Consider the following 27232-nt stretch of genomic DNA (forward strand, 5'->3'; position numbering starts at 1 on the left):
TGCTAAATGTTGGCAAATTGAACTCCAATAAAAAATAAGTAAATAAATTTCATTTGTCTTTTCCATAAAATAAATAAATAAAAGAAGGAACCCTTCACTAAGCCTTCACTGTGCCAGTGGTTTAGATGAGAGTTTCTCAGCCTCAGTACTGTTGATATTTTGGGCTGGATAATTGCTATGAGGAGCTTTCCTGTGCATTATATGATCTTTAACAGTAATCCTGGCCTCTACCCACAAGGTGCCACTATTGTGACAACCAGAAATGTCTCCAGACATTATCAGATGTCCCTTGGGGAACAAAATAGACCTTGGTTGAGAATCACTGATTTAGTTCCCATTATACCATTCTTTAAAAAAAAAAAAAAGTACTTTCCCTTCTTAGGATTACTGTAAGTAATATAGTAATAGTCTTTTCCACCAGACTTTAAATTTCATGAGGATAGTGATCATATATTTTGATTGCTTCATATCCTCAGTACACAGCAGGGTACCTTAATACATACTATGTGTCAGAGATTTCTTGAGAATGAATGAATGGATGATACACTTGGGATTAAATGACTTGGATGAGGGTAGTTAACATTTCTAGACATCTGGTTTCCTCTATGTAAGTAAATGACTTGAGAATATATTTAGGGGATTCTTTGATTAAGTATAAAATAATTTTGGGGAGGACTCAGTACCCTTAAGGATTTTTTTTTGAAGGTCATTTTATGGCACTGTAGGAGTCCAGATAAGTTGGAAAATTTTAAATCAAAACTCTGATCTGTTGGTAATTTTCATTTACTAAGGAGGGAGTGTTGGGAGGAGACTATTGCATTTGAAAGTTCCAGTTAGATTAAATCCATCTTAAGCTTCGTTTTGTAATTATGCTATTTTCATACCATTTTTTTGCTTCACTGCTTTTCAATTTAAAAAAACATATGGTAAAAAGTTGTGGGTTTTTTTTTCCTTACAATATTTTAAAAATTTAGAAAACAAGGATAATTGAGATTGATAATTATATTTTTGAGACTCTACTTTGAGAGTGTTATAGTCTTAATCATTCAAGATAAATATAAAAAATTTTTGGCAAGATTGAAATAGCTCTATCATTTTTATTCTAGGCCAGCATTGAGTTTTTTTACAGTAATTTTGATTGACATTTAGGGGACATGTGTATTCCCCAGTTTCCTAAATAGTCATATTTTATGATCACTTGCTGCTTTTTTTAAGAAGTATAATTGGCTTAGAATTAGTGATGGTATTACTACTTGTACATGGAATTTCAGATATCTCTTTCTAGGGCCAGTTTTCCTGTTACTGGACAACTTCTAACTCAAAATGGTATGAGAGAATGTAATCAACCTTGACCTTGAACACTGGCTGAGCTCCTGAACTCGAGTGAGCTCATTTTATCTGGTTTTGTTTTTTTCTCAACATCTTTCTCTACTCCTCTCTCTCAGGATTGTGCCTCTACTCCTGCTTGTACAGACTGCTTTTCCAGCAGCATGGACACAAGAAGCATAGTAAGATGATTATAATGCACATAAGGCAGGCCCTTTGGAAAATACTAGGTTTAAATTAGTAGTGAAATGATGTCTTGATTATATGGGCAGTAATTGGGAAGCAGAATGAAGTTTGTCACTTCAAATATATTAGTAATCTTAAAAAGGGCATGTAGGGAATAGTTGAATTTCTTCACAAAAACATAGGCTAAGTGAAAAAGTTATTGTGCTTAATAGTGAACATAAATCTTAAATTATTCTTGTTTCATTTACTTGCATTGTGCTCCACATAATTTTACTGTATTGTGAAAGGAATATAAGATTACATATTTAACGTGAAATTGTAAGCCTGAAAATTTGATGGTTGGAAATAAAATACATCTTATAATTTGAAGAACTTATTCAAACTATAAGATGGACAGATCATTGACATCCCTATATGCTATAGGGATGGAGAAACAAAAAAAGGACTAAATCAAATTTTTTATTTTCTAATTATAGAGCAGATTTTGGTATTGCTACATTATGAGACGTAAATGCTGATGAGAAATGTTTCTATAGCCTATAATTTTTTATGTGAGTTAATTCTATCTCAAGTTTGATGATAAATGATGCATTTGTGCTTTGATTCTAATTTTATGCATTTATTTGGTCTTCTAATTCTGTTTTACAAGAATTTCTCATACACCATATTTTAAACTGAGAGAAGGATATGTAAATGCATTCTGGTATCTGCTGTAGGTCAGAAAATACCTTAGTAACTGACAGTCACTACATTTAATCAGAATGAGGAATAAAGGATATTGTTTTTTAAAGATAGTTATTGACTTATGTTAATGTATGACAAGCTTGTCTTTAAAATACTTCTACAACTTGATTTATATAGGTTGATTTGAAAGATCTAAGATTTCATTCTTTCATTCATTTGTTCATTCATTTAATCAATACTGAAGGGCCTACGGTGTCCCAGGCGTTTTTCTTTCTGCCTGTAAGCAAGACAAGCAGGAAGCATACCGTATTCTTTGTTTTTCTGTCGCTTCATCAGCTTTGTGTGCAGTGAGTGTGAGCTTGCCGCGGAGCCAGTGAGGCCGTGTGGGCATCGCTGAGGGGTTGCTGAGGGTTGCGGCCTGCTGGAGACCGGGCTGCTTGCTGCCCTTGTCTGGGCGGGGTTCTGCCTGCTCTCTCTCAGCCTTTGCCTTAGAGTCTAGAAAGCTCACCTGCTGTTCAAGACAGAGATGGAGCAAATAGGCTCACACAAGAATGGGACTTTATGTTTTCAACAGTGGCAAAGTAAGAGGTTTTATATGAAATTTTCTATCACATGTTTAAAAAAATCTCTTTGTTTTGGAATCATAACTGTTGCTTAAAAGATAACATCTTTAAGAATATTTCCTTTTGTCAGTGAAATATTAGTCCCCAGGTGCAAATAATTTTTAAAAAAGCTTTTCTTAAGTGGCAACCAAACCTTTATGAATTTGGAAGAATATTAGTATTTTTATTTTTAAAATGAACTGTTGCTTGATTTAAGTACATGAGAAAAATTGGTCTCTTTTGTATAAACACTTTTTCTTTAAATTTGATTGGATTCCTCAGGGCTAATTTAAGAAGCTTGTGAGTGAAAGATGAAACACTTTGGATCACGTGTCTCATATCTTAGTATGTAGAATTTGGGAAATGGTTTAAAGATCTTTTTATCCTGGGACACAGCACCTAAAAGGTTTAGTGGTACACCTGAAACTGATACAATGTTCTATCAGTTAGCGTTTAACTAAAAAAAAATAAGTAATCCAAGCCCTAGTTAATGGCTTTTTTAATTTGAGTAAGATTTTTACACTATAAAATTTTATGGTAAAAAATATATATAGGGTATTTGAATTTGTTGAAATATTTGAGGTATGGGTAAAAAGAATGTTGAATAAGTTAACATTTTTACAAACTGAAACATATATAGCAGATGTCTACTTTCTATAATAGAAGCTTTCTGTGATGAAAAATGTCTGGCATATGTATTTTTGAAATACTTCTTGTTTACCAAACCCTGTTAAGAGTGAGCCACTTTATAATATGTAATGTTTTATATCCTGACCCTCTTTTCCCCAACCATCATGTTTCAGTGGAATTTTAGGATAAACTTGTGTGAAAAGTAGGATAGGTGCTTCTTTCCTTTTATTGACTAGAAAATAGGGCCACCATTGTGATTTTACCAACAGAATGCTACTTTTAAGTATTATCGCTGAGACTAGACGGGACCCAGTTCTCAACCTCTGGTTGTTGTTGTTTTTTTTTTTTGTTGTTGTTGTTGTTTTTTACCATTCTATGTCAAGGGGAACTGTCACTCAGTTTTTCACTATTCCTTTTTATTGGCATGGTGCTAATTATAAATTAGCTTTATTTTTTTCCCACTTTTGGACTTTACTTTAAAACTTCAGATGTATAGAAAAGTTTAAGAATGATAGAGTTTTATGTACACCTCATCTTGATTTCTCTATATTAATTAACCATTTTTGCTCTTTTGTTTACTCTTCACATTAACATGAACACATGCAAACTTTTTTTGGCATTATGCTCGAGAATGCAATTCATGATGCCTTTTACTTTTAAATGACTATTTTCTACAAACAGTGACATTCTTCTACATAGCCATAATACAGTGATCAAAATCAGAAAATTAACATTGGTATAATGCAATTGTCTGCAGATCTTATTCAGATTTTATTAATTATATCAGTAATGTCCTTTAATAATAGAATAAATCCTGCACCACATCTTGCATTCATTCATCTTGTCTCTTTAGTATCCTTTAATCTGAAGTAGTTGCTTATAACTCTTTCTTGACCTTTTATGATCTTTGATGATATTTAATGGTAATAGGCCAGTTATTTTTGGGATTCTCTCAACATGGCTTGTCTGCTGTTGCTTCATGATTAGATTCAGGTTATGCATTTTTGTCAGGAATACTCAGAAGTGATACTGTTCTCTCAGGAAGCTCATGATGTCTATTTATCCCCATTAATAGGGATGTTAACTTTTTTCTGCAAGATTTCTCCGTTGTAAAGTTACTATTTTTTTCATTTGTAACCAGTATCTTAACTGGTTTTTTGAAACTAAGCACATACCTTGTTGCTTATCAAATTTTCACATTTAAGTATCCATTTAGTTCTTGCCCAAATCAGTACTAGGATGATTGATTGCCAAAAGGTGATTTTCTGTGCATATCATTTCTTCATTTATTACTCGCATTCAGTAAGAGCTTTTCCCTCTCTCCATTTATGTGTGTATGTATGCATATTGGTATGAACTCATGGATTCCTTTTATCCATTGGGGTTTTTTGATGCAGACTCAGTTTTGACCCGTCAGAGATGCTTCAAGCTGTCCCTGGGTCTTTCTGAGGTTTGATGCATATCTTTTGAGTACTCTCTTACTTTCTTATGTAGTAAGATACTGGAATCAGCCATTTCTCAAGGAGCTCTGGTTTCTTCCTGTGGATATTTATTAGTGTATTGAACTAGAAAATTTATATATTTATATGAATATACATGTATGTATATACACATAAATTTTTGTTTTTTAACTGTCTGCTTATATGAAAAGCCATGAGTTCACCCTGATGTCTCCAGTTCCATTACAACAACTGTAGGGTTCATTCTGATCTCTCCCCTTTCCAATTCTGTATGTAACTCCTTTCTCTGACAGAAAACTAGTTTCTGTTATCCACAATGTATTTACATCTATTTGTTCAAACATAAACACGCAAAAAGTAGTTTCAGAATTGCTAGACTGTATGTCTCTGAAAACCTATTAACTAGAATTTAATACTTGTTTATAGTTCATGTTTTGTTTAACCTGAGGGTATATAGTCAAAATGCTGTGTTCAAACATGATTTGGTTAGTTTTTTCCCCTTAATGTAGTTTTGCTATTTATTTGAAATAGAATTAGATTCAGGGTTTTTTTGTTTGTTTGTTTGTATTCCATTTTGTTTTTTCCTTCATCTTTTTTGTTATTTCTTTAGTATGGAAAACATTAGACATAAATTAACTTTAATATTTTTATTAGCTTCACCATTTGTAGCCACTTATGCTGTATTAAAATTTTTATTCTTAACATTTTTCAAATAACCAGCCCAAATTCAGAAATTTAGTTATGGAGAAGGACTTAGGTGAAAGATATGTTTCTAATAGTGCAGATTCAATTCATCAGTGAAAGAAAGTATGCAAAACTTTTATTCTCTTGTGAATGGAATATCCATTCACAGGGGGCAATAAACTGTTTCTGTAGAGGACAGATAGTAAATATTTTAGGTTAGTCCCTTAAGGTCTCTTACACATGTTCTTACTGGTCTTTCATAGTTCTTTTATTTTTTTTTTTAAGATTTTATTTATATATTCATGAGAGACATAGAAAGAGGCAGAGAGACACAGGCAGAGGAAGAAGCAGGCTCCATGCAGGGAGCTTGATGTGGGACTCGATCCTGGGTCTCCAGGACCATGCCCTGAGCCGGAGGCAGATGCTCAACTGCTGAGCCACCTAGGCAACCCTCATAGTTCTTTTAAAATATAAAAAATGCTCTTGGCTTAAGGGCCTACGAAAATAGGCCAGTGGCCATTTTTTGCTGGCTCCTGCTGCAAACATTGAAACCTGAGAACTTGATTGATAACATACTACTTATAAGTCAAAATTATAAATGAGTAAGAAAATATATTCCTTACAGGCTTTTTAATAGGCTTATTTGAATGTCAAAAACAGACATTTAACAGACAATTTGAAACAGACAATTTGAAAAGCTGCTTAAGTGAAAATAACTTACTCAAAATTTTTGAGTACTTACCACCAAGTACAGACACTATTCTAGGCTCTAGAGACTTAACAGTGTACAAAACAGACCTCAAAAGAAAACAGAACCCCACCCAAAAAACCCTCTGCCCTCATGGAGTTTACATTCAGTATTTGTATGGGTGTATACTGGAAATTCATATCTCTTTTTTTTTTAACTCATTTAGTGACATTTTATCTATTAAAAATTGTTTTCATATCAATTACAGAGCAAGCATTTTCTTAAACCTGACAAAAATGCAGCCAAATGGGCAAATTTTAAAAAGTTTGATTCATTGCTTCCCATCTCTTTTTTGTGAAGTGTGATTTTTATTTGAAAATTATCTTAATCATGATAAGATTTCAGTGTATTGGTACATTAACTCACTGGAGGATGACAATTAAAACCTCATTAGTTGGGAAAAAGAACCTAGACTTAATTTAGTGGTAAATAAATACATATATGTTACAGAATCTTTAAAAAATATTATTCAGATACGTAATAGTGATTCAGCTAGTCTTTCTTTAACGGTTTAATGAATAATATGATAGAAATAAAATTATTCTTAAAATACTGTCCAAAGTTGAGGACCATGATGAAAGCAGTTGCTTACATAGTATTCTTGAAATAGGGAAAAAAGTCTCCTGATAGTGCCAGTATTTATTTATCTAATAAAAGCTCCTGAACTTTGTGCATTTTTTCTATTTTGATTATTTTTATTCAGTATTTTCCCTGGCTACATATTGAATAGAAATCATTAGAATGACTTTTTATTGTGTGACATGTTTGTTGCAGAGGTCTTCTTTGAGTACTTCTACAAGCATTTAATGAACCATTAGGCGCTTTTTTTTTTTTTTTTTTTTTTTTAGAATTTATTTGATAGTGAGAGGAGTGGGGGGAGGAAAGGCAGGGAGAGAGGGAAAAGCAGACTCCTCACTGAGCAGGGAGCCCAATGTGGGAGCATGACCTGAGATGAAGGCAGATGTTCAATCTCCTGAACCACCAAGGTGCTCCTATAAGTGTTTTTTTAAAACACTTGATTGAGATATGACTGACTGCTTTTGTAAGGATTAACATCTTTGAATTTTTTTACACCAAGAAAAGTGTTTTTTATTTATATAGCAATTCCTCTTATTGAGCAGAATTTTCTAAATTCTCGGACAGAATAGAAACAAGAACTCAGAACTTTTTTTAGAGGCCTATCTCTACTTTGGTGGCAATTACAAGATCAAGGATTGGAAACAACTGAAGAGTATTGACATTTTAGAGGAGTTGAACAGAGGTTAGCACATCATTCCTTGTACAAAATTTTCCAATCAGTACTTTGATTCCTTTGCAAAATCAAAGGGTTAAGATGTGTTAGGTGTCTTAGAGCTGTAATAGTTAATGATTCCAGATAATTCTGTGAGGGCTTCCTTTATTTTGCTAGTCCTTCAAGATTGTTAGTTTATTCATTCAATTTTAATTGCAATTTTCAAATTGCTAGAATGTAATGATAGCCCATGAAGGTTTTCATGTAATAGCAACTAGCAATTGGAAAGAATGATTGATACTGGGATGTAGTTGCTGGTTGGTTGAGCTTTATTTTTTATTCATATTTGCCATCTATCAAGCATTATATTCTGCACAGTGGTTACCAGTGTTAATTAGATATCTGTGTTCTTTTTCTCAGCTCATATTCTAATAGGGGTGGGAATGGGAATGTTTTGCCACAAAGAGTCAAAAGATAATGTAATGAATAGTATGATACAAGAAGTGAGTGGTATAGCCTGTGTAAGCTCTTCACGAATATCATCATGTACACAGAATAAGGAAGGACATGTTATGTGAGCACAGGGTAAAGATCATTTTCAAGGAAATGGCAACTTTGAGTAGGGGATGAGGTTGGGGGGAATGATGGAGAATTGGTCAAGGATCTTCTGAAGAAAAGCCTTCTTTCACTATGTGTAAGACGTCAGTTTTAGTCAAAAGAGAATGGAGATCCTGAAGGGTGTTTTTGTTTTTAAGATTTTTATTTATTAGAGTGAGAGAGAGACAAGCAGGGGGAGCAGCAGGCAGAGGGAGATGGAGAAGCAGGCTCCCCCCTGAGCAGGGAGCCCGATGTGGGACTCTGTCCCAGGACCCAGGGATCACGACCTGAGCTGAAGGCAGACGCTTGACCAACTGAGCCACTTAGGTGCCCCCTGAAGGGTTTTAGAGGTGTATTTTAGAAAAATGAGTAGTATCTTGAGATCAGGGCAGGGCAATGAGGGGATGAGAAGGGGGAAGAGTGTTAAATTAGTATAGAGAAGATGAGGGGCTCAACTACAGTAATAATAGGAGAGGGGATGAATGCAAAAGAAATTTAGTAATAATAGGTAGCTGGATATGAGGTCAAGGATCGTGCCAGGGCTTTGGCTACATGACATGGTAAATGGTATGGTATTAATTACTAAGGTGGACAAATCAGGAGGAGCTAAAGGCTTGAGAAAGATAATTTGGTGAGTTGGGTTGGAGTGGGATCATTTTTAATAACTTGGAATAAAATAAAGATCTTTAGTATGAAGTACCCATATCTGAACCACCCAAAGATATTTACTTTTACTGTTTTGCTAAATATAGTAATAATTTTATACATCTTGAAGATTTGGTGTCCGTGGGACCTCAAGGTGGAGATACCTAGCTGGATATATAGGTACCTAAGCAGAATGGAGATGAGGATTTAGGAGAGGGTATAGTTGTCTAGGAAGATGACATAGAGAAAGAAGAGAAGCAGGTTTAGGGCAAAATCTTGTAGAATCTTTATGTTCTTTAGTTTTTTTGTTTACTTTTTAAGATAAGGCTTTGATCCTTTCAATTATATTGTATTCGTGAATATGAGGACATTTAAAAGCAACACTGCATGGAATATTCTTGGCTTTAAATCCTGCTTATACAATTGCCGTTCTCCTATGCACTGTAATTTAAGTTGTAAATGGAATAATCTATGAGTAAAATTAAAGATTTAAATTTTGAGATTTTATTAGAATTTAATATTAAGCCTACTCATACCATTCAACATTTTATTAGCTCCTAGTCACAATTCTTTACCTTAATTTTGTCTATAGTAAACAATTTATTATAAACACGGAATTGTGAATGTAAAGACTATCTCATTAGAAATAGAACCCGTATTTATTTGAGAAATTTGTTACTATGGTTTGTGGGGATTTGTTATAGAGAGGATTTACAAATGAATTATTTTTTCTCATTTTCATTTTGGCCATTTGATTATCAATAGTACTTCTAAAGTTTGTAAAATTCACATCATTTAATTTTAATGCTTTACAAAAGACATAGAGAAGAACTGAAATTAAAGGAAGTTAGTTGGATTGTTTGGATTCCAGGGAAAAGTTAAACTAAAGTGTTATTTTTATATGTGTGCATGTTTGTTTATATTTATAGGTTTTGTTTTCTTCCTTGGAGAGTCATTTTTGTTCTTTTGACTTTAGATAGGGCAGCTAAAGACCATCACAGTCATGTTACACATTTGTAGCTGTAAGTGGTTCTATGATTAGAATTCTTGTTTACTTCCATGCTTGAACTTGATTTCCAGAAATTGACAACTTTTAGACCTGCAAGACCTGTGATAGTATATCATGGAACAGACTCATTTTATGGATGAAGAATTTAGGCTTAGAGATGATGAAACTTGTTTAGTATCAAAGGCACTTAGTGCCCAAATTAAATTTATGTTCGTGTCTGAGTTTAATGTTTTTGTTTTCAGTATGTATATTTTTAGTGAGATTTTGGTAGTATTTATATGTTGGAGGTAGAGGAGGAATGGGAAAAGGGATTTTTTGTTTTTTCAGATTTTATTTATTTATTCATGAGAGAGAGAGAGAGGCGCAGAGATACAAGCAGAGGAGAAGCAGGTTCCATGCAGGGAGCCTGATGTGGGACTCCATCCCGGGAATCTAGGATCACGCCCTGGGCTGAAAGCAGGCGCCAAACCGCTGAACCACCCAGGGATCCCCGGAAGAGGGGATTCTTAGTTGAGTTTTATTTCATGCTACACCTGGGCCAGGATAAGGAACAAACTACTGTCTTTCTGCTCTCCTGCCTGTAAGATAAGGGCCCTTGGGAAAATGCCCAGGGCCTTTGGCAAAGAAGTATTGTGCAGTAACACCCCCCCCTTAGCTGGCAGTTTTCTAGCAGTTCAGCCCTTTGCAGGAAAGTGAGAAAAGCCATAAATTACAAAGCTCCTTTATGGTGTACCTTTTTTGTGGGAGAGGAGTGCAGTTGCTCTGTTAGCCTGTATCTTTAGCATGTTTCTAATTTTCACATTTTAGTAATGGTGGCTACTTTGTAACTACTTCCTTTATTAGGTCATCCCTGACAGTTTGTTTACAAGGCTCCTGGTTCAAGTATTTTAAAGCATGGCCAAGCTGCAAAAGTCAGTATGTTGCTGTTAAAGTAAAATGTGAGAGATTATAGGTGACGTGGAGATAGATAGTAGTTGTATCATTTATAAAATGGGATTACACAAGGTAACCTTTAGGGTCTCTCTTTTTTTTTTTTTTTTGTTGGTGTTCAATTTGCCAACATAGGGTCTCTTAAATATTAACCTTAGTGAACAAGTTTTCTAACTAATTTTATTTTATTTATTTATTTATTTATTTTATTTATGATAGTCACAGAGAGAGAGAGAGAGAGAGGCAGAGACATAGGCAGAGGGAGAAGCAGGCTCCATGCACCGGGAGCCCGATGTGGGACTCGATCCCGGGTCTCCAGGATCGCGCCCTGGGCCAAAGGCAGGCGCCAAACCGCTGCGCCACCCAGGGATCCCTCTAACTAATTTTAAAAATGATTTTATTTACTTGTTTGAGAGTGAGCACAAGAAGGGGGAGGGGCAGAGAGAGAGGGAGTAGTAGACTCCCTGATAAGCAGGAAGCCTGGTCCCCAGGGCTCCATCCCAGGACCCATGGGATCACGACCTGATCTGAAGGCAGATGCTTAGCTGACTGAGCCACCGAGGCACCCCTCTAATTAATTTTTCTTTGCTTTACTTTACTCATTTCAAAAATAAAAATAATGATACCTTCTTTGACTACCTCTCAGAATTTGTTTAAATATTTAAAATATTGGCTGGTTTTGGAATATTCAAAAAAGCCTGTTTAAAGAAAGTGTTCAAATATTCAAAAAGTTTTTGAATATATAAAATTATAAAATTTTGTAAAGTATTTGGAAAGCTGAAGAATACCAGTTCTTGATGTTGTTTTCTAAAACCTCGTTTTAGAAAAGTTTTTCTAAGATAGTTTTCTTAGAGAAAACAATACTAAAGGTAGTTTAAAATTTAAAAAAGCTGCAATTGGGAACATTTAATGTTATTGTGGACATCTATGTCCCCCTAGTATGTTTATATTACATACCTTAATAGATAAAAGTTATGGAGATTATGCATTATGAAGAAAGTATTAATATATTCTCCATATTTTCTAAGTTGGAGAAATTGTTGAACAAAACATTTGAACAGATGTAACAAAATTCCATGATATATTTGGTAGGTTTTGGGCCCATATAATTGCTGGTCATCATTTATAAGAATTTCAGTATTTTACTGAATCCAGCAAGAAAATAAATTTTAAACAGTTACTAGGAGTATAATTTTGCACTGGAATATATATTCATTTTACATAGATACATATACGTACTTAACAATACTTACATTTGTACATAGGTGTACAGAAAATTCTGGAGGCAGCCTCCCAGTCTAACAGTGGTTCATTCGTTCTTTTCTTTCTTCTTTTCTTCCTTCCTGATTTTATTTATTTATTAGCACAAGTAGGAGGAGAAACAAGCTCTGCTGAGCAGGGAGCCTGATAGGGAGCTCAATCCTAGGACCCTGGGATCATGACCTGAGTGAGGTGAAGGGAGATGCTTAACCGACTGAGCCACCCAAGCACCCCAGCAGTGGTCATTTCTTAAGAGAGCAATAGGTGGATGGTGTGCAGTGAATGAGAGCTTTCAATATTTGGAATTTTTCACATTTATTACCATGTTACTGTGTAGTAATTTTCCCTCAAACCCAGAATTAGCTTTTGGGAGAAAAAATGGATTTGGTCTATTTTTGTATTATTTTATTTATTTATTTTTTTTTTCTTTTTTTTTTTTTTTTTATTTTTGTATTATTTTAATTCTTTAGAGAAAGTGAGCTTCCTTGTTGGAGGTTGGAAGGCTCTTAAACCTGTTAGGCGATTGCTTAAAATTTGTTTGTTGCTTAAAATTCATGTTTGTTTAAAAAAGATTTTACTTATTCATGAGAGACAAAGAGAGGCAGAGACATAGGCAGAGGGAGAAACAGGCTCCATGCAGGAAGCCTGGTGTGGGACTCGATCCTGGGACTCGGAGATCATGCCCTGAGCCAAAGGCAAACGCTCAACTTCTAAGCCACCTAGGCATGCCTTAAATTCATATTTAAATGGAATTTATTTAGCTGTTATTTGGTCGGTGGATGTATAAGTTTCATAGTCTGTTTTCTTTTGATTAAAGTCTTTTTTGGTTGTTAGATTGATGCTATTAAATGGTATGTCTCCCTAGTCATCGACCATCTTATAGTGACTCAATTGTGTATGTTTAGTTGGTTGCTAACTGGTGAGCTTTTTTGTTTTGTTTTTGAAAACAGTGTCTGGGTAGGCAGAAGAACTGTGTTTGAGGCATGATTCTGTAGTTTATCAATTTGAATTTAGTTAGGTCACTTACCCTAAGTTTATGCATCTATAAAACGTGTATAATAAATTTTCATCACATTGGGCCATTCTGAAGGTAAAAGTGATACAGCATTTGTGATAGTACTTAATAATTGACAAAGTAGATGAAAAGTAATAATTTTTTTTTCTTTCTGCTTTATTGTGCTACTGCCTTTCCTTTTTTTAGTTTGTATTTGTTGCTCTTATTTCTGGATTGATTTTACCCTGAGGCTGGCAGGCTTTTGTTCTTCTTATTCTCCAATACTTAGTCTTCAGTGTTTATTCTTTATCTCTTCCACTGTTAACGCTCTAAGAATGATGTGTATTTTTGCTTTTCTCTTATGGGATTCAGTCTCACAACTTTTTAGGTGTTTTGTGTCCATACGCACATGAAAGTGTAGTGTTATCAGCTAAATATAAACTTCTCTTTCTTCCACAAACTTAGACTTCTTCTCTTTTTTTCTCATTTTATATATAAGGCTATTTTAATTCTTGTCCTTAGGAACTATAACAACTGTACATGATTTGGGGAAAAAAACCCTCTAAATAATGGCTAAAGAAGAATTGTCCATTCTGTGCCTTGTCTTGGTCTAGTCACTCAGAAATACAGTATTACTAGCTATGATTCTTGTTGCTTGTCGCCTCACATTATTTTTATCTGTGTATTCAGCATAGTCTATTTTGCCTTCCACATAAATTTGGGACCCCTTATTCACATACTGATAGGCCACATCTGAGGCCTGTTCGGAACACTGATACTTGTGCCATATTGTCTTTCAACTGATGGTCACTTGTTTGGTACATTTCACCTTCATTCATTACTACAGAAAATAGTGCAGCTGGGTTTCTTCCTTCTGCCTGTCTCATGAAGGGTCCTGACCCATTCACACACAATTCAGAGATCTCTCAAGAGCCAAGTTTCTAGCCGTTTCAGACTCCTGTCTTACAAACTGATGAAATCCCTGTAATCCAGGTCTTTGAAGTGCGTTGTTTGCTTTTCCTCTGGTCTACCCTGGACACTCTAGCCTGAACCTAGACTTCTTCTTTATGTCAGCAGTAAAATCCTACTCCCAAACACTCAGACTTGAAAACTTGGAATTTTCCTGGGTGCCACTTTCATTTATATCTTTTCAGTCATGAAATCCAATGAGTTGTTTCTTTTTTTTTTTAATGTGCTTTGCATCCTTCCCTTCTTTTTTATTCTCTGTATTAAATAACAAAAATAAAGCATTGATACTTTAGTCCAGGTCCTCATCACTTCCCCCTTGGTTTGTTATAGTTAGTTTTGAATTGGCTTTTAATTTATATTCTCTTTTCTCTCTAGTTTATACAGTAGAACTAAGCTTTCTTTAGATTATTAGATTAATTTTTACTCTGTCTCTTCATACTGTTTTGCTTGATTCACTTTATACTTTTAAAACATTTCAGATTACCTTTGCCTTCAACTGTGCAGCTTTCCTAGCTATGGATTTAAGGCTTTTAATGCAAAACTATTTTAGAAATAAAGAATTTACTTATATTTATTAGTAAGTATATAAAATTATGCTTACCACATGTATTGTGTATGCACAACACTCTGAAATGGGAACATTTACTCTATATATGAAGCTATGCATTATATATTCTCACCTATGTGTCTTGTTTTTTTGGTACTCAGTGATTTTCCAGTAGGAAAGCACAGTGATGTGTTGAGATTCTAATGCATTCCCATTAGGAAATAGCCCTCTTCTACAATCCTTCTTGAAAATTACTATTTGTAAAGAAAGATTTATTGACAAGTGTGTTACGAATGTTTAGTGTGGAAGCAGAATCACAGCTCTAACAGGAATGTTCCCTTTTTCCAAGTTAGCCCATTTCACTTCCATCTTCTTTATTAAACCTTTTCTCCATTTCATTTATTTGAATGTAGCAGTTTTTATTCTGGCACCTAAGTATGCCATGTGTTTTTGTTTTCTTGAGGCAAAATCTTCAGGTTCTTATAAGATCCCCCAAGTTTTAAATACCACTTTAGTGTATTATTCCTCTGTTAAATGCAAAGGAGAGTATGAGAAAAGAGAAACATAGATCCTCCACCGCTCTCATAATTAAGTAAATCATTTTCTCATACACCAGTTTTTGAGTATACACACCTCAAATTAGTGTCTCCACAAAATAACCTGTGATTACATTTTAGAGACCTTTGGGATCATTAGTGAATTGTCAAAGCTAACAGTGGTAAATCTCAGAATGCTAAGTATCTACTATATTATAATAACGATATATCACTGACCCTCCCCTTCTACCTCACTAGATTATTAGATATCTGAGGTGAAGTTCTTCAAGATTTTTTTTGTTTGTTTTCTGAAGGGCTTAATACTCTGCATATCTGCTGTAGGTAGTCAGTGAATGTTGATTAGATTTAAATGATTCTTTAGCTTTGACCTATTAATCAGTTGAATTTGACTTTGTATTTTTCTCAGTTCTTTGTTTTTAGTTAATTATACCTTGATAATAAAACTTTATTAATCTAAGAATATTGTGCTTATGATTAACCCTAAGAGTTAAAGGAAGCTTGAAAAGTATACAAGAATGATTATTATACAATATTGTAAATGATATTGGGGATTATTTCAGAGTGAAGCATTCTGATGCCTTGAAATAGTTTCTTATTTTCACGAATATTTGGCACAGAATTATAGGTACAAGGCTGCAAAGATTATTAAAGGTAAAGTTCAAAGAGGAAAAAAATAGAAGAAATGTATATCATTACCTGTGGCTTTCATATTCTACCACTTATTTGAAGAAAATAAATCTGTTGCATACAAGTGAATTCAGATATGAAGAAGCCTGATAAATTTATTTTGCCAGCTTGTATTTGATACCTGATCACCTTTGGAACCCAGTAAGCTTCTTTTTAAATCAGCATATTTGAAGTCCTAATACGTGCAAGGAACTGCTTTGGGTATTGTGGAGGATATGAAAAAAAGAATACTGATATTGGTACCTATTTATTGAGGGTTTACAATATATGAGGTCAGTGTTTTCCAAACTGGATGGATGAATGGAGAGATGGTTAGGTAGGTAGGTAGGTAGATAAATAGACTAAATGGAAAACAAATTGTGGCCAAATAATGTTACTTGTGATGATTGCTATGAAGGTCATAAGCAAGGTAAAACAGTTGGAGGAGGACGCGTATACATCACTAGTTGCAGAATGTGATTTCAGATGTGAAAGTTAATTCCCTTTTCCCATTTTTCTGATTACAACTAGGAAAAAAATCTGAGTTTTATACTACTATGTCTTTCACATTTCTAGATATATGCTAATCATTTTAAAAAAATGAACAAAGCAGAGATTGCACTTTAGACTCAGTCTTTGGCAAGAATTATCCAGAGAGAATTTAATATTTTATTTTCCTTATAATTAATTTTAATGTTCCCTTCTACTTACGACTGTGGGCTAGAGCAGTGTCTCAGAGAAACTTTACCACCCGCAATCAGAAATACAATTTGTGTCATGAGCCAGTTGTCACCTCTGTATACATCACAGGAACAAAAGTTTCACCCAATATTAGTCAGTGTATACGTCATTATTTTCTATTTTGTTTTAACTGGGCTAGAATGAAAAAGTTTTCATAGTGGATTAATTAGATTATGGTTTGAAAAAAAAAGTTTAAAAAATTGCATGAAATAGAAACAAATGGGTAGGACTTTTAATTGTAAGAAAATTATCTATGCCTAATAAATTACATTCAGTTTTAACACTTTTCTGAACATTTTTCTTGGTCTTATTTTTGTATTTAATTCTTATATTTATAAAGTAATTATTATAAATATATATGTCATGTGACATATTAGACACTTCCATATTTCTACATTAATAATGTTTGTATCAGATAAACTCTCTCTTAGTATACCTTACTAAATCTCTTCTTGAACATTTTTTAAATTGTTGTGTGAAATGTTGATGTAAAAATTTGATGATTATGGCCTTTTGCTTCTTAAAAATATAAGGGTCACACATAAAAATTTTATAGCTCTTGTATTGAGCACCATACTACCTTTTCGTTCCAGATGCTGTATTTTTCAGTTCTAAAATTTCCAGTTCTTTTTTGTAGTTTTCCTTTCTCTGATGAAAACATCTAATTTTGCATTTATTTCAAGAATATTCTCCTTTACCTTATTGAAGATCACTATGATTTCTTTAAAAGTTTGTGATAATTCCAACATCTGCATCATTTTGGGGTTGGCATCTGTTGATTGTCCTTTCACTTGAGCAGTGTGGTCAGATCTTCCTGGTTGGGGTATGTGTGTGTGTGTGTGTGTGTGTGCTGGTATGTCAAGTAAGTTTGGCTTGTATACTGAACATTTTCAGTATTATATTGTAGGACTTCTTTAAAATCCTCTTAAGAATGTTGGTTTGTTTTATTAGCAGGCATTCAACTTGATCAGGTTCAGGATGCAAGTTCTGTCTTGCCTTTTTGTGGTGATTCCAATGTCAGTTCAATTTTACAAGCATTTGTTTTGCTGTTTTAGGTGTGCCTAGCACATATGACAGTCAGGAGTTAGTGATTTACATAGATTTTAGTTCTCAAAGCCTTTGCTAGATTTATTTGGGTCTATGGCATATATGTAGGCACAATTCCAGAATGAGCCCAAGACTTAAGTTCATACACAGAATTAAAAGATCTTCCTCTCTGCTCTCTGTGGGATTCCCATATCTTTTGTAGATTCCAGGGCATCCTTTTTTCTTCCTGTGGCCAAAAAGTCATGTTTCTCTCCCATTTTTAGCCTTTAGAGTTGAAGTGGTGAGAAAAAAATTGGGATTCCTCACCATACTTTGTGGATAACAAGGGCCCCTTTTCCTAGTTACTCTGTCTGGAAATTGGTACTCTTTGGGAGTTTTAAAGTGCTGGCAACAGAGGCTGCCCTCCAACTGGAAGCGAGGCCTGACAGAATTGGGAGAGGAGGAAGAGGAGATGCCTCCTGGTGCCCACCAGTAGCATGAGGAGTCCTTTAGCTAGTCTTCTGGCTAGACAAAAGGGGTTTCTTCTGGTCTTTTGCTTCTAGCGTTGGCTGCGTGGTATGATTCTGTACTCTCTGGGATCAAAACCTAGGGATAATAAAGGAACACAAAACACTGAAATTCACTAAAGCACCAACGCAGGATCCCAACCCCTGCCTTCACTGGTTACTTTTTTTTTTTTTTTTCATTTATTCATGAGAGACACACAGAGAGAGAAGCAGAGACACAGGCAGACGGAGAAGCAGGCTCCATGCAGGGAGCCCGACATGGGACTCAGTACCGGGACTCTAGGATCACGGCCCGGGGCCAAAGGCAGGCGCCAAACCGCTGAGCCACCCAGGGATCCCTTATCACTGGTTACTCTTCTACTCGTTTCTGTCAGCTTGTTTTACCTTTCACAGTCCACAGGTAGTTCCTTTTTTATATTTGGTCTGACATTTTTAGTTGTAATCAGTGGCAGAGAGAGGCTGTAGTTGACTTAATTACTCCCCATCTTGGCTCACTGTAATTCCTATATATCCACTTTTTTCCAAGAATTTGGAAAGGATATATAAATTTTTGTATTGAGATAAAGACCATGAAAATAATTTTTTGTGGCCTAAATTTAGTTCTTTAGTAGTTTTGGAGGGAGAGTTGATTATAGTTTTTCTTTGTTACTAACAGTGTTTTAAACTATAAAGTTAAATTCTAAAGTAAATGATTTCCTTTTCATTACAGTTTTCAAAACTGTAATATTAACCTTAAACACTGTTATGGTTAAGAAATAGAATGTTTTGCTTGATAATATAAAAAGTATAAAAAGTTAATTATGTGAAAATACTTTAGCCCATAGGAAACAATAGTTACAAAACCCATAGGAAGAATAGTTATAAATAAGCATTTCTATTTATCATAACAATTTGTTAGCACTTTTATATATCAAATTCTGGTTTTCTTTTTTTTTTTAAGCTAGAGGATCCTACCCACCCACTCACCCCAACAAAAGTTTAATGTGTAGGTTTGATCTTACTAGACAGATGTTTGCATACCTCAGATTTATAATTTTAAAATAGGCATAATTTTCCCTGGTAATATCTTATACTTTTTTTTTTTTTTTAAGATTTTATTTATTTGAAAGAGCACAAGCCAGGGATAGAGGTGGGAGGGAGAGGGAGAAGCAGTCTCCTTCCACTGAGCTGGGAGCTAGACACAGGGCTTGTTCCCAGGACCCTGAGATCATGACCAGACCTGAAGGCAGAGATGCTTAAACCAACTGAGCCACCCAGGTGCCCACCTTTTTTTTTTTTAAAGGGGTTCTGGATTTGAGATACTGAGAAAGATGTACAATTTTACATACCCTTCACCAAATAATTTTACTTTCATTGTATGCTTAACTATACTCTGCAAACTGCTTATTAGAATATTGCCTGTCTCCAAAAGCATATTCAGTTCCATGAGGACAGAGAGATTGTCTGCCTCTTCTATTGGATCCATAGTGCCTGGTACTAATGAGTATATTTGGAATGAGTGATGAATTGTTAGACTAGATAATTTGCATTTTCTGTCATCTTTGTGCTTTTTAAATATTTTCCAGTTTTCTGTACTAAAGTATTTTATAGCCACAGAAAAAGGTTTTCAGGATTTTTTTTTAAAGGGAAAACAATTATTAATTTTCTTTGCTGATTTTTATGTAACATTTCAGATTTTATGTGCTTTAGTGTTTGCTATTACATATGATTTATTTCAAAAATGCATTTGGAACTTTGTTTTGAAGTTTTTATACTCACATTATTTAGTGTAAAATCAGGAGCTGTGCCTTTGTTAAAAGTGTGATCTGGGGGACGCCTGGGTGGCTCATTGGTTGAGCATCTGCCATCGGCTCAGGTGGTGATCCCGGGTTCCTGGGATCCAGTCCCACATGGGGCTTCCTGCATGGAGACTGGTTCTCCCTCTGTGCCTCTCTCTCTCTGGTCTCTCATAAATAAAAAAAATCTGTTAAAAAAAGTGTGATCTGGGAATTCTGGCAGAATATCTGCAACATATCTTTTTGGCTTTTGCTCTTCAAAAAATTCTGGGTGATCAAGAATATTGCTACTTCAGTAGAAGTAACCCAAGCTTATATATTTAGAGTTTTAATTCAAACTTTTTTTTTAACAAAGAAATTTACTTCAGTATAAAGTCACTATTGGTCACATTATTCTTTTAGAACATGCTTTTTCTTTTTAAAAATTTTTTTAGGGCAGCCCGGGTGGCTGAGAGGTTTAGCGCCGCCTTCAGCCCAGGGCGTGATCCTGGAGACTGGGGATCGAGTCCCATGTCGGGCTCCCTGAATGGAGCCTGCTTCACCCTCTGCCTGTCTCTCTCTGTATCTCATGAGTAAATAAACAAAATATTTAAAAAAAATAAAAAAATTTTTAAAGATTTTATTTATTTATTCACGAGGACACATAGGGAGAGAGAGGCAGAGACACAGGCAGAGGGAGAAGCAGGCTACATGCAGGGAGCCCGATATGGGCCTGGATCCTGGGACTCCAGGATCATGCCCTGGGCCGAAGGCAGATGCTCAGCTGCTGAGCCACCCAGGCATCCCTGAGTGTTTTTTCTTAATATTGCTTTTTCTTAGTGTTGAATCTTCTACCGTTAATTCTATTATTGTTCTCTAGTCATATTTTGCTACTTCAAGTGCATCTGATTATATGTTACTTTGATACATGCTTATGGTATCTAATATTTTATATTGTATCCCAAGCCAAAAAGTAATATGAAAGATCCTGCTATATATATATAGGAAGGGAGAACTTGTATATTAGGGAGTGACAAATTTTAGATATAGAGAGTACTTAGTTTTTGACTTGTTGGAGTTAAATTTGTAATAAAATACATTTTCAGGCATTACAGTTGAAAATGATCTTTTAAAAATTACCGGTGAAACAAATGTCTTACTTTTTATTCCTTTATGCAAAATACTGAATTTCTGTTTTTTTAAGTTATTTAGGAAAATGGAAATTTTTAAGAATTTAAATTTCAACTTTGAATTATAAAAATAATTTTCGCAAAAATATTTGCAAGAATTAAAAAATTTATATAGTCAAGGTAAAATGAAGAAAAGTCATTTACAAGTTTTTCTACTGTGTTAGTAACTTTCTGTTGCTTTGTAATACAGTACCACAGGCTTAACTTATGGCTTAAAGCACCACAGATTTATTTTATAAATTCCATGGGTCATGACCCAATCACTAGTTGGCTGCCTTTGTCGATGGGGTTCACCAGGCTGAAATCAAGATGTCAGCCAGGCTGTGTGCTTTCATTTGAGACATGGATTTCTCTTCCAAGCTCATTTAGGTTGTTGACTGAATATAGTTATTGCTGTTAGAAGGCTCAGGTACCTGTTTAGTTTGCTGGATATGGACTGGGGGTTGCTCTCAGTTTCTACCAACCACCTTAAGTCCTAGGAGCATGTGGCCCCCTAATATGGCAGTGAGAGAGCTCTAGCTCTTTGGTGTCTCTTCTACTAAGGACACTAATCCTGTTAAATCATTACTGCATTTTTACAACCTCATTTAACTTTAAATACCTCCATGAAGTCTCTATTTTCAAATATAGTCACATTAGGTATTGGGAATTCCATATATGGATTTTGGAGGGAGAGATACTGTGGAGGGCCATTGTGGCAAGTAGAGTTGTAGAACAAGATTGTATTAAATTATAATTATTATATTTTTCAAAATAACCTATGCATGTAATTTTTTTTTTTTTAAGTACCAAAGAGATTTTATTGGAAGCACTTCCTTCTCACACCATGCTGGATTCCCCCAAGGAGAAAAATGTTTTAGTTCTTAACACATTAGTTTTTCTGATGGTTAATTTCATATATGTAAGCAGTATTTTTGTAACACTCTTTCTTGAATGGTCATTTTGAGATACTTAATTGACTTTTTTGCAAGAATTGATGAGGTGATATTATTGCAGTTGTGTTGCCTTTGCTCTCTAATACCTTAATTTTGAGTGGTGGGACTCGAATTCGGTAGGACAAATTATTTTCCTCTGGCTGTATCCTCTGTGTTTACTGTGGCTTGTGGTTTTCTCTTTGTGCCATAAGTTACTAATCCTCTTAAATCATATTCTGTTTTTTGGAAATTGGTGACATTTTGTTGTGCTGATTTACTCCCCTCCCTATTCTGCTTTCATCATGAGTTTGTTTTTTACCTTTTAAAATTTTTATTCCTTTGTTTACTTCCAATAGGAGAAAGAGAAGAAAAATGTTTGTCAGTCAGATACTTGAATTGAAAGTACCAAGATTGTGCTTGTTCCCGTGTCTTTTGTGATTTCTGATTTTCTGATTTTGGAGATTTCAGGGATCCTGACCAGTACTTTCGAGGCAGTAGAGGACCATTGTTGGGATAGATGGATTGGGTTGATGATTATTTTAATTATTTTAGGTGCACATGGTGGGTTAATTCCGTTTATTATAGAACCACAAACTTTTGAAGGCATAACATTAACCTGTAAATGAGCAAGATATTAGTAAAATTTGATTGTTCTCTAGGGTGTGTCAGAAAATGAGTTATTGGGCTCTTCCAAAGTAGTCATAGAATTCATGTAATACCTATGCTCAAAACTAACATTTTTGAAATGAGTTTGCTTAAAATAACAGCATGGAGTACAACATTTTGTTAAGTTTTGAGTAATGAGTCACTGTGGAAGAGGGCCGATGAGGGAGGTCATGAATATACTTTTCAGAGACATGAGATTGCAGTGTTTATCCAAAAGAGAAAAGTGTACATTTTCTAGAGCTGAGAAATATTGCCCAAATTCAGGGTTGGCTTGCTTTTATAAATAAATTCTTTTGGAACGTACCCTGCCCGTTCGTGTGTGAATTGATCCTTGATTCTTGGTTGCTTTCTTGCTACAGGGATAGAGCTAAGTAGTGTGATAGAGACCATGTGGCTTCTAAAGCCTTAAAGTACTTGCCATGCTCACTGACCCTTGGCCCAGTCAATAGTTAACAATTGACAACTTTAAAAATCTTTTATTTGAAATAAGTTTGTTTTGTTGGAGTAGCTGGCAGCAACTAAGATATCTCAGTTCAGGGAAAAATTTCCTCAAACTTTGGTGAAAGTTACTAGAAACTGATTTGATAGGTTGTTTTTAGATCTAAAAAGAATATATTTGATGTTCCTGCAAGTTCCTGAGGGAAGTTGAAACATTAAGGAGTTAATTAGACTGAAGTCCAAGCTATTGTTTAGTGCCTTTGTTTTAAATTGGTAAGTCTTGAGTAGCCATAGGAAGGGGCAGGTCAAGACTGGGACTTCATTTCAATACCTGAGGTCTGAGGGACATGAAGACTTTATATAAATACAGGGTTGTCATATGAGATTACATACATTAGAACATAGCATTTGAGGGGAAGAAGCTTAGATTTGGGATCAGGGTTCAGACACAACACTATCAGTAGACCTGGAAAAGTTAAAATAGTCATAACTGAGGGAATAATTTGATATAACTAACAGGAATCAGCAGCTACTTTAGAAAACAAGGTAGGAGGGAGCCAGGCCCAAGAAATAGACGGGTGGGATTAAAACCTATATATGAGGGGTGCCTAGGTAGCTCAGTTGGGTAAGTACCTGACTCTTGATTTTGACTCAGGTCATGATCTTAGGGTCATGGGATCAAGCCCCCTACCTCCCACAACTCCACCCTCAATGGGGAGTCTCCCTGGAATTCTTTTTCCCTCTGCCCCTCCCCACATGCACGCACATTCTCTCTCTCTCTCTCTCTCTCTCTCTCAAATAAATAAATAAGTAAGTAAGTAATCTTAAAAAACAAGAAAACCCACCAAAACTATACATGAAAAACTGGGTATGTAGAAAGCCCAAGCTTAGAGTGCATGCAGCCCTAATCTTCTCACTGAAGCGTAGAGATGGGAATCATCAGGCAAATAGAAAAAAAAGGTTCCAGAATAAACTTCCATTCTTTAACATTTTCCAGTGCAAAACCAGATCAAACTTTGAGAATACAGGGAGCATTACATTCCCAGTTTTTGGTGAGGAGTTGATACATCTGATTAGAATGAGGGTTGCAATGAAGCTTGGCACTTCCTAATGGCAGCATTACAGCAGAATAAGTTGTCAGCTGGGTAAGACAGGTTTATTACTGTGTATCAGGCATTCTGATATCTCCTGTAGATCTAAAGATTATTCTCTCTTGATACACATTGTATTACTTATAGAAGTTTTTAAAAAGGTCTGAATGGTCTGGCAGTTTAGCACTTTTTTCTTTTTCTAAAATACTGAATGTTACAGTGATGGTCCTACAATTCTCAACAAATGGTCTTTGAGAGAGGTCCTGGAGGACTGAGTTTGATGTTGAGGATGACAACAGGAATGTATAGAACACTTAAATTTGGAGATAGAAATTGAATAGAAGGGAAAAAAAGAAAAAGGGCACCTAGGTTCAAAGTCTGACTTGATTTTGGCTCAAGTCATGATCTCAGGGTTTTGAGATCAAGCCCCAAAGTGGGCTCCACACTGGGTGTGGGGCATGCTTAGGATTCTCTCTCCCCCTCTGCCCTCCCCCCCAAAACAAAGAAAGAATTTGAATAAAAGGTAAAGTGGATGATGACAAGCTGTCTCTGTAATCTTGTGCTCAGTTCACATTAGTTCATTAAATGTATAAATTTATACTTCACCTACTTAATAAAGAACTTTGAAATAGCGTATCAAAATTAGGCACTGGTGAAAATATATTTTATATTTACAGTAAAACTAATCAATATAGCAGAGAAGTAGATGTTAGTAGACATTTGAGATTTATGTTCAGACAAGTAAAATAAACATGAGCAAGCTTACTTAAAAGCCAAGGCACAAGAAGGGAAAAACATGTTAAATCATCTTTTTTTTTTTCTTTCATAGAGAACATAAGTATGTAGAAACTAGCTGAATCATTCTCCTGTTTTTGCATTCAAGGAGAATATACTTTGGGAATTCTTGCATAAGGGATTTTTTTTTCTTTTTCTTTTTGGTTAAAGATAATTGTTTCTTTAACAAATGGGTAAAACAATGTTCTAGAGCAAGTCTTTCATCAATCTTTGTAAGTTGAAGACTTAATATTAAATTTTAGTTAAGGCATTCATTGAGAAGTAGATAAAATGATCTGTGACTATTTTCTGATGATCAGATTTAATGAAGAAATGAGATTTTACTTTATTTTTATTTTTAAGAATTTATTTATTCATGAGAGGCACAGAGAGAGAGAGGCAGAGGGAGAAGCAGGCTCCTCACAGGGAGCCCAATGTGGGGCTGGATCCCCCTACCAGAGCCAAAGGAGATGCTCAACCGCTGAGCCACCCAGGTGTCCCTAAACAAGTATCTATTTTCTCCCAGACACTGAAGATAGTTTGGAGAAAAGGAAAAAATTTAAACAAAAAAAGACATGGTTTCTATTCTTAGAGCTTATTCTCGTATAGGAGAGGGCAAGAGTGGATCTCAGATGGGCAGCATCCAGGGCTTACTGAGAAATTGACCTTTACTTTATACATACAGCTTTTTGTAAGCACTATAGAATGTGTTGATTTTATTTTGTACCTAGTATAAAAGAAAGTAGACTGGCATACAGGTAGGAATTGAAGCCACACATATTAAAATTCCCCGTGAGTTTGGCAAAGATAGCTTCCTAAATGATCTGATGGGATCTTGACCCTAATGCTTAGCAGTATTAACAGATGGGCGCTTCTGTGGGAACTTAAAGGGAAGGACATTTGTACTTCTCCCACAATTGATTTCACGTGAATATCTCTTGTACCATTAACATCTTATTAACTTAAACTGTATTAAAGGAACTTTAATCCTTTGACCTTGGGTGTCACAAAGAGTGACAGTACTTTATTTATTTGAGAGCAAGAGAACATGTGCACGAGCCTGGTGAGGGGCAGAGGGAGAAGCAGACTCCCTGTTGAGCAGGGAGCCCAGTGTGGAGCTCCATCCCTCAGGACCTGAGCCAAAGACAGCCCCTTAATCAACTGAGCCGCCCAGGTGCCCCTGTGTTGGTCCTTTTAATAATCAGGTAGTAGTTAAATGATCAGACAAGTAAACATGAAAGTACTATGTTGAGTGCTTCAGGTGAATGACAATACAGTGAGGAGCTATTGATCTGGCTGGAAAGGTAGGGAAGGCTTTCTTCATTAGGTGTTGCTCAAAACTAAGATGGATGAGTACACATTAACTAGTGAGGAGATCCTGGTGAAGAATATTCCAAATGTAGGGAATGAGCCCATTTTTAATTTAGGCTCTGTGGCGGAAAACTGAAAAAAAGATTATTGTGCCAGGAGCAAAGGGCTTAAGAAGGAGCATGGAGTGAGATGAGACTGGAAAGGTTGGCAGGAGTTCGACTATGTGTTTATTCAAAGCATGGGAAATCATTGACCTTTTTAAGGGAATATTAGTGATCTGATCAGATTCGGTTTTGAAAAGATAGACATGCACATCCATTTAGAGGTGTTCTCTGGGTGAAAATGGAGCTGGGTTGTGGTGGTTAGAGGAGGAAGAGGAGACAAATATGGGGAAAACTTGGTAGAAATCAGTAGAATTCATTGATAGATGGGTTATAAGGGGTGCTACAGCAAAAGCTCTGTTGCAGTGTTGTAATGGCCAAAACTTAATTTTTAGATTTGAAGTTCTAGCATTATAGTTAAAATCGTATCATCACTGAGTTATAGAGGAAGTTTTAATTTAAGCTTAGTTATTTGTTCATTGCCTGATTCTTTCTCCCCCCTTTAGCTGTTATCTCTTTGAGCAGTTTTATTATCCTTTGCTTAAATTAGAAATTTCAAAATAAAATTATTTTTTGGTGGAGAAGATTACTGCTAAACCTTAAATCTCTTGATTTCTAAAAAGTTTTGAGATCTAATTCATACACCATATAATTAATCACTTTGAAGTGTATAGTTCAGTGGCATTTAGTATGGTTGTACAACGTTACCACAATTTTAAATTTTGTCACCCCAGAAAGAAATGTTGTACCTATTAGTAGTTATTCATCATTGCTTCCCAATTCCCCCAATTGTAGGCAGTCACAAATAGATTTGCCTTTTCTGAACATAATTATATAAATGGAATCTTATAATATCTGGTCTGTTTAATATGACTTTTTAAACTGAGTATAATGTTTTCAAGGATCATCTATTTTGTAGCATGTATCAGTATTTTTTCCTTTTTTATGACTAATATTTTGAATGGATGTAACAC

General features: G+C 35.1%; 1 protein-coding gene and 1 pseudogene across 7 annotated transcripts in view; one reads left to right on the top strand and one right to left on the bottom strand.

Moving 5' to 3' along the window:
• Window positions 1–27232, top strand: part of SCAF8 (SR-related CTD associated factor 8) — a 147062-nt gene that overhangs the window by 4809 nt on the left and 115021 nt on the right. For 6 of the 7 annotated variants that reach the window (XR_013379852.1, XR_013379841.1, XR_013379849.1 and 3 more), the window contains exon 2: window positions 1446–1508. The exons of the other annotated variant lie outside the window; for it this stretch is intronic. Coding sequence is in view for 2 of the 6 variants with exons in the window: in XM_077897940.1 (XP_077754066.1) it covers window positions 1446–1508 (63 nt within the window). In the remaining 4 variants the exon portion in view is untranslated. The remainder of the gene's footprint in view (window positions 1–1445; window positions 1509–27232) is intronic. 7 annotated transcript variants of the gene reach the window in all.
• Window positions 13549–17224, bottom strand: LOC144294510 (single-stranded DNA-binding protein, mitochondrial pseudogene; annotated as a pseudogene).

This window comes from Canis aureus, chromosome 1 (assembly GCF_053574225.1).
Source record: "Canis aureus isolate CA01 chromosome 1, VMU_Caureus_v.1.0, whole genome shotgun sequence".
Lineage (NCBI taxonomy): Eukaryota > Metazoa > Chordata > Mammalia > Carnivora > Canidae > Canis > Canis aureus.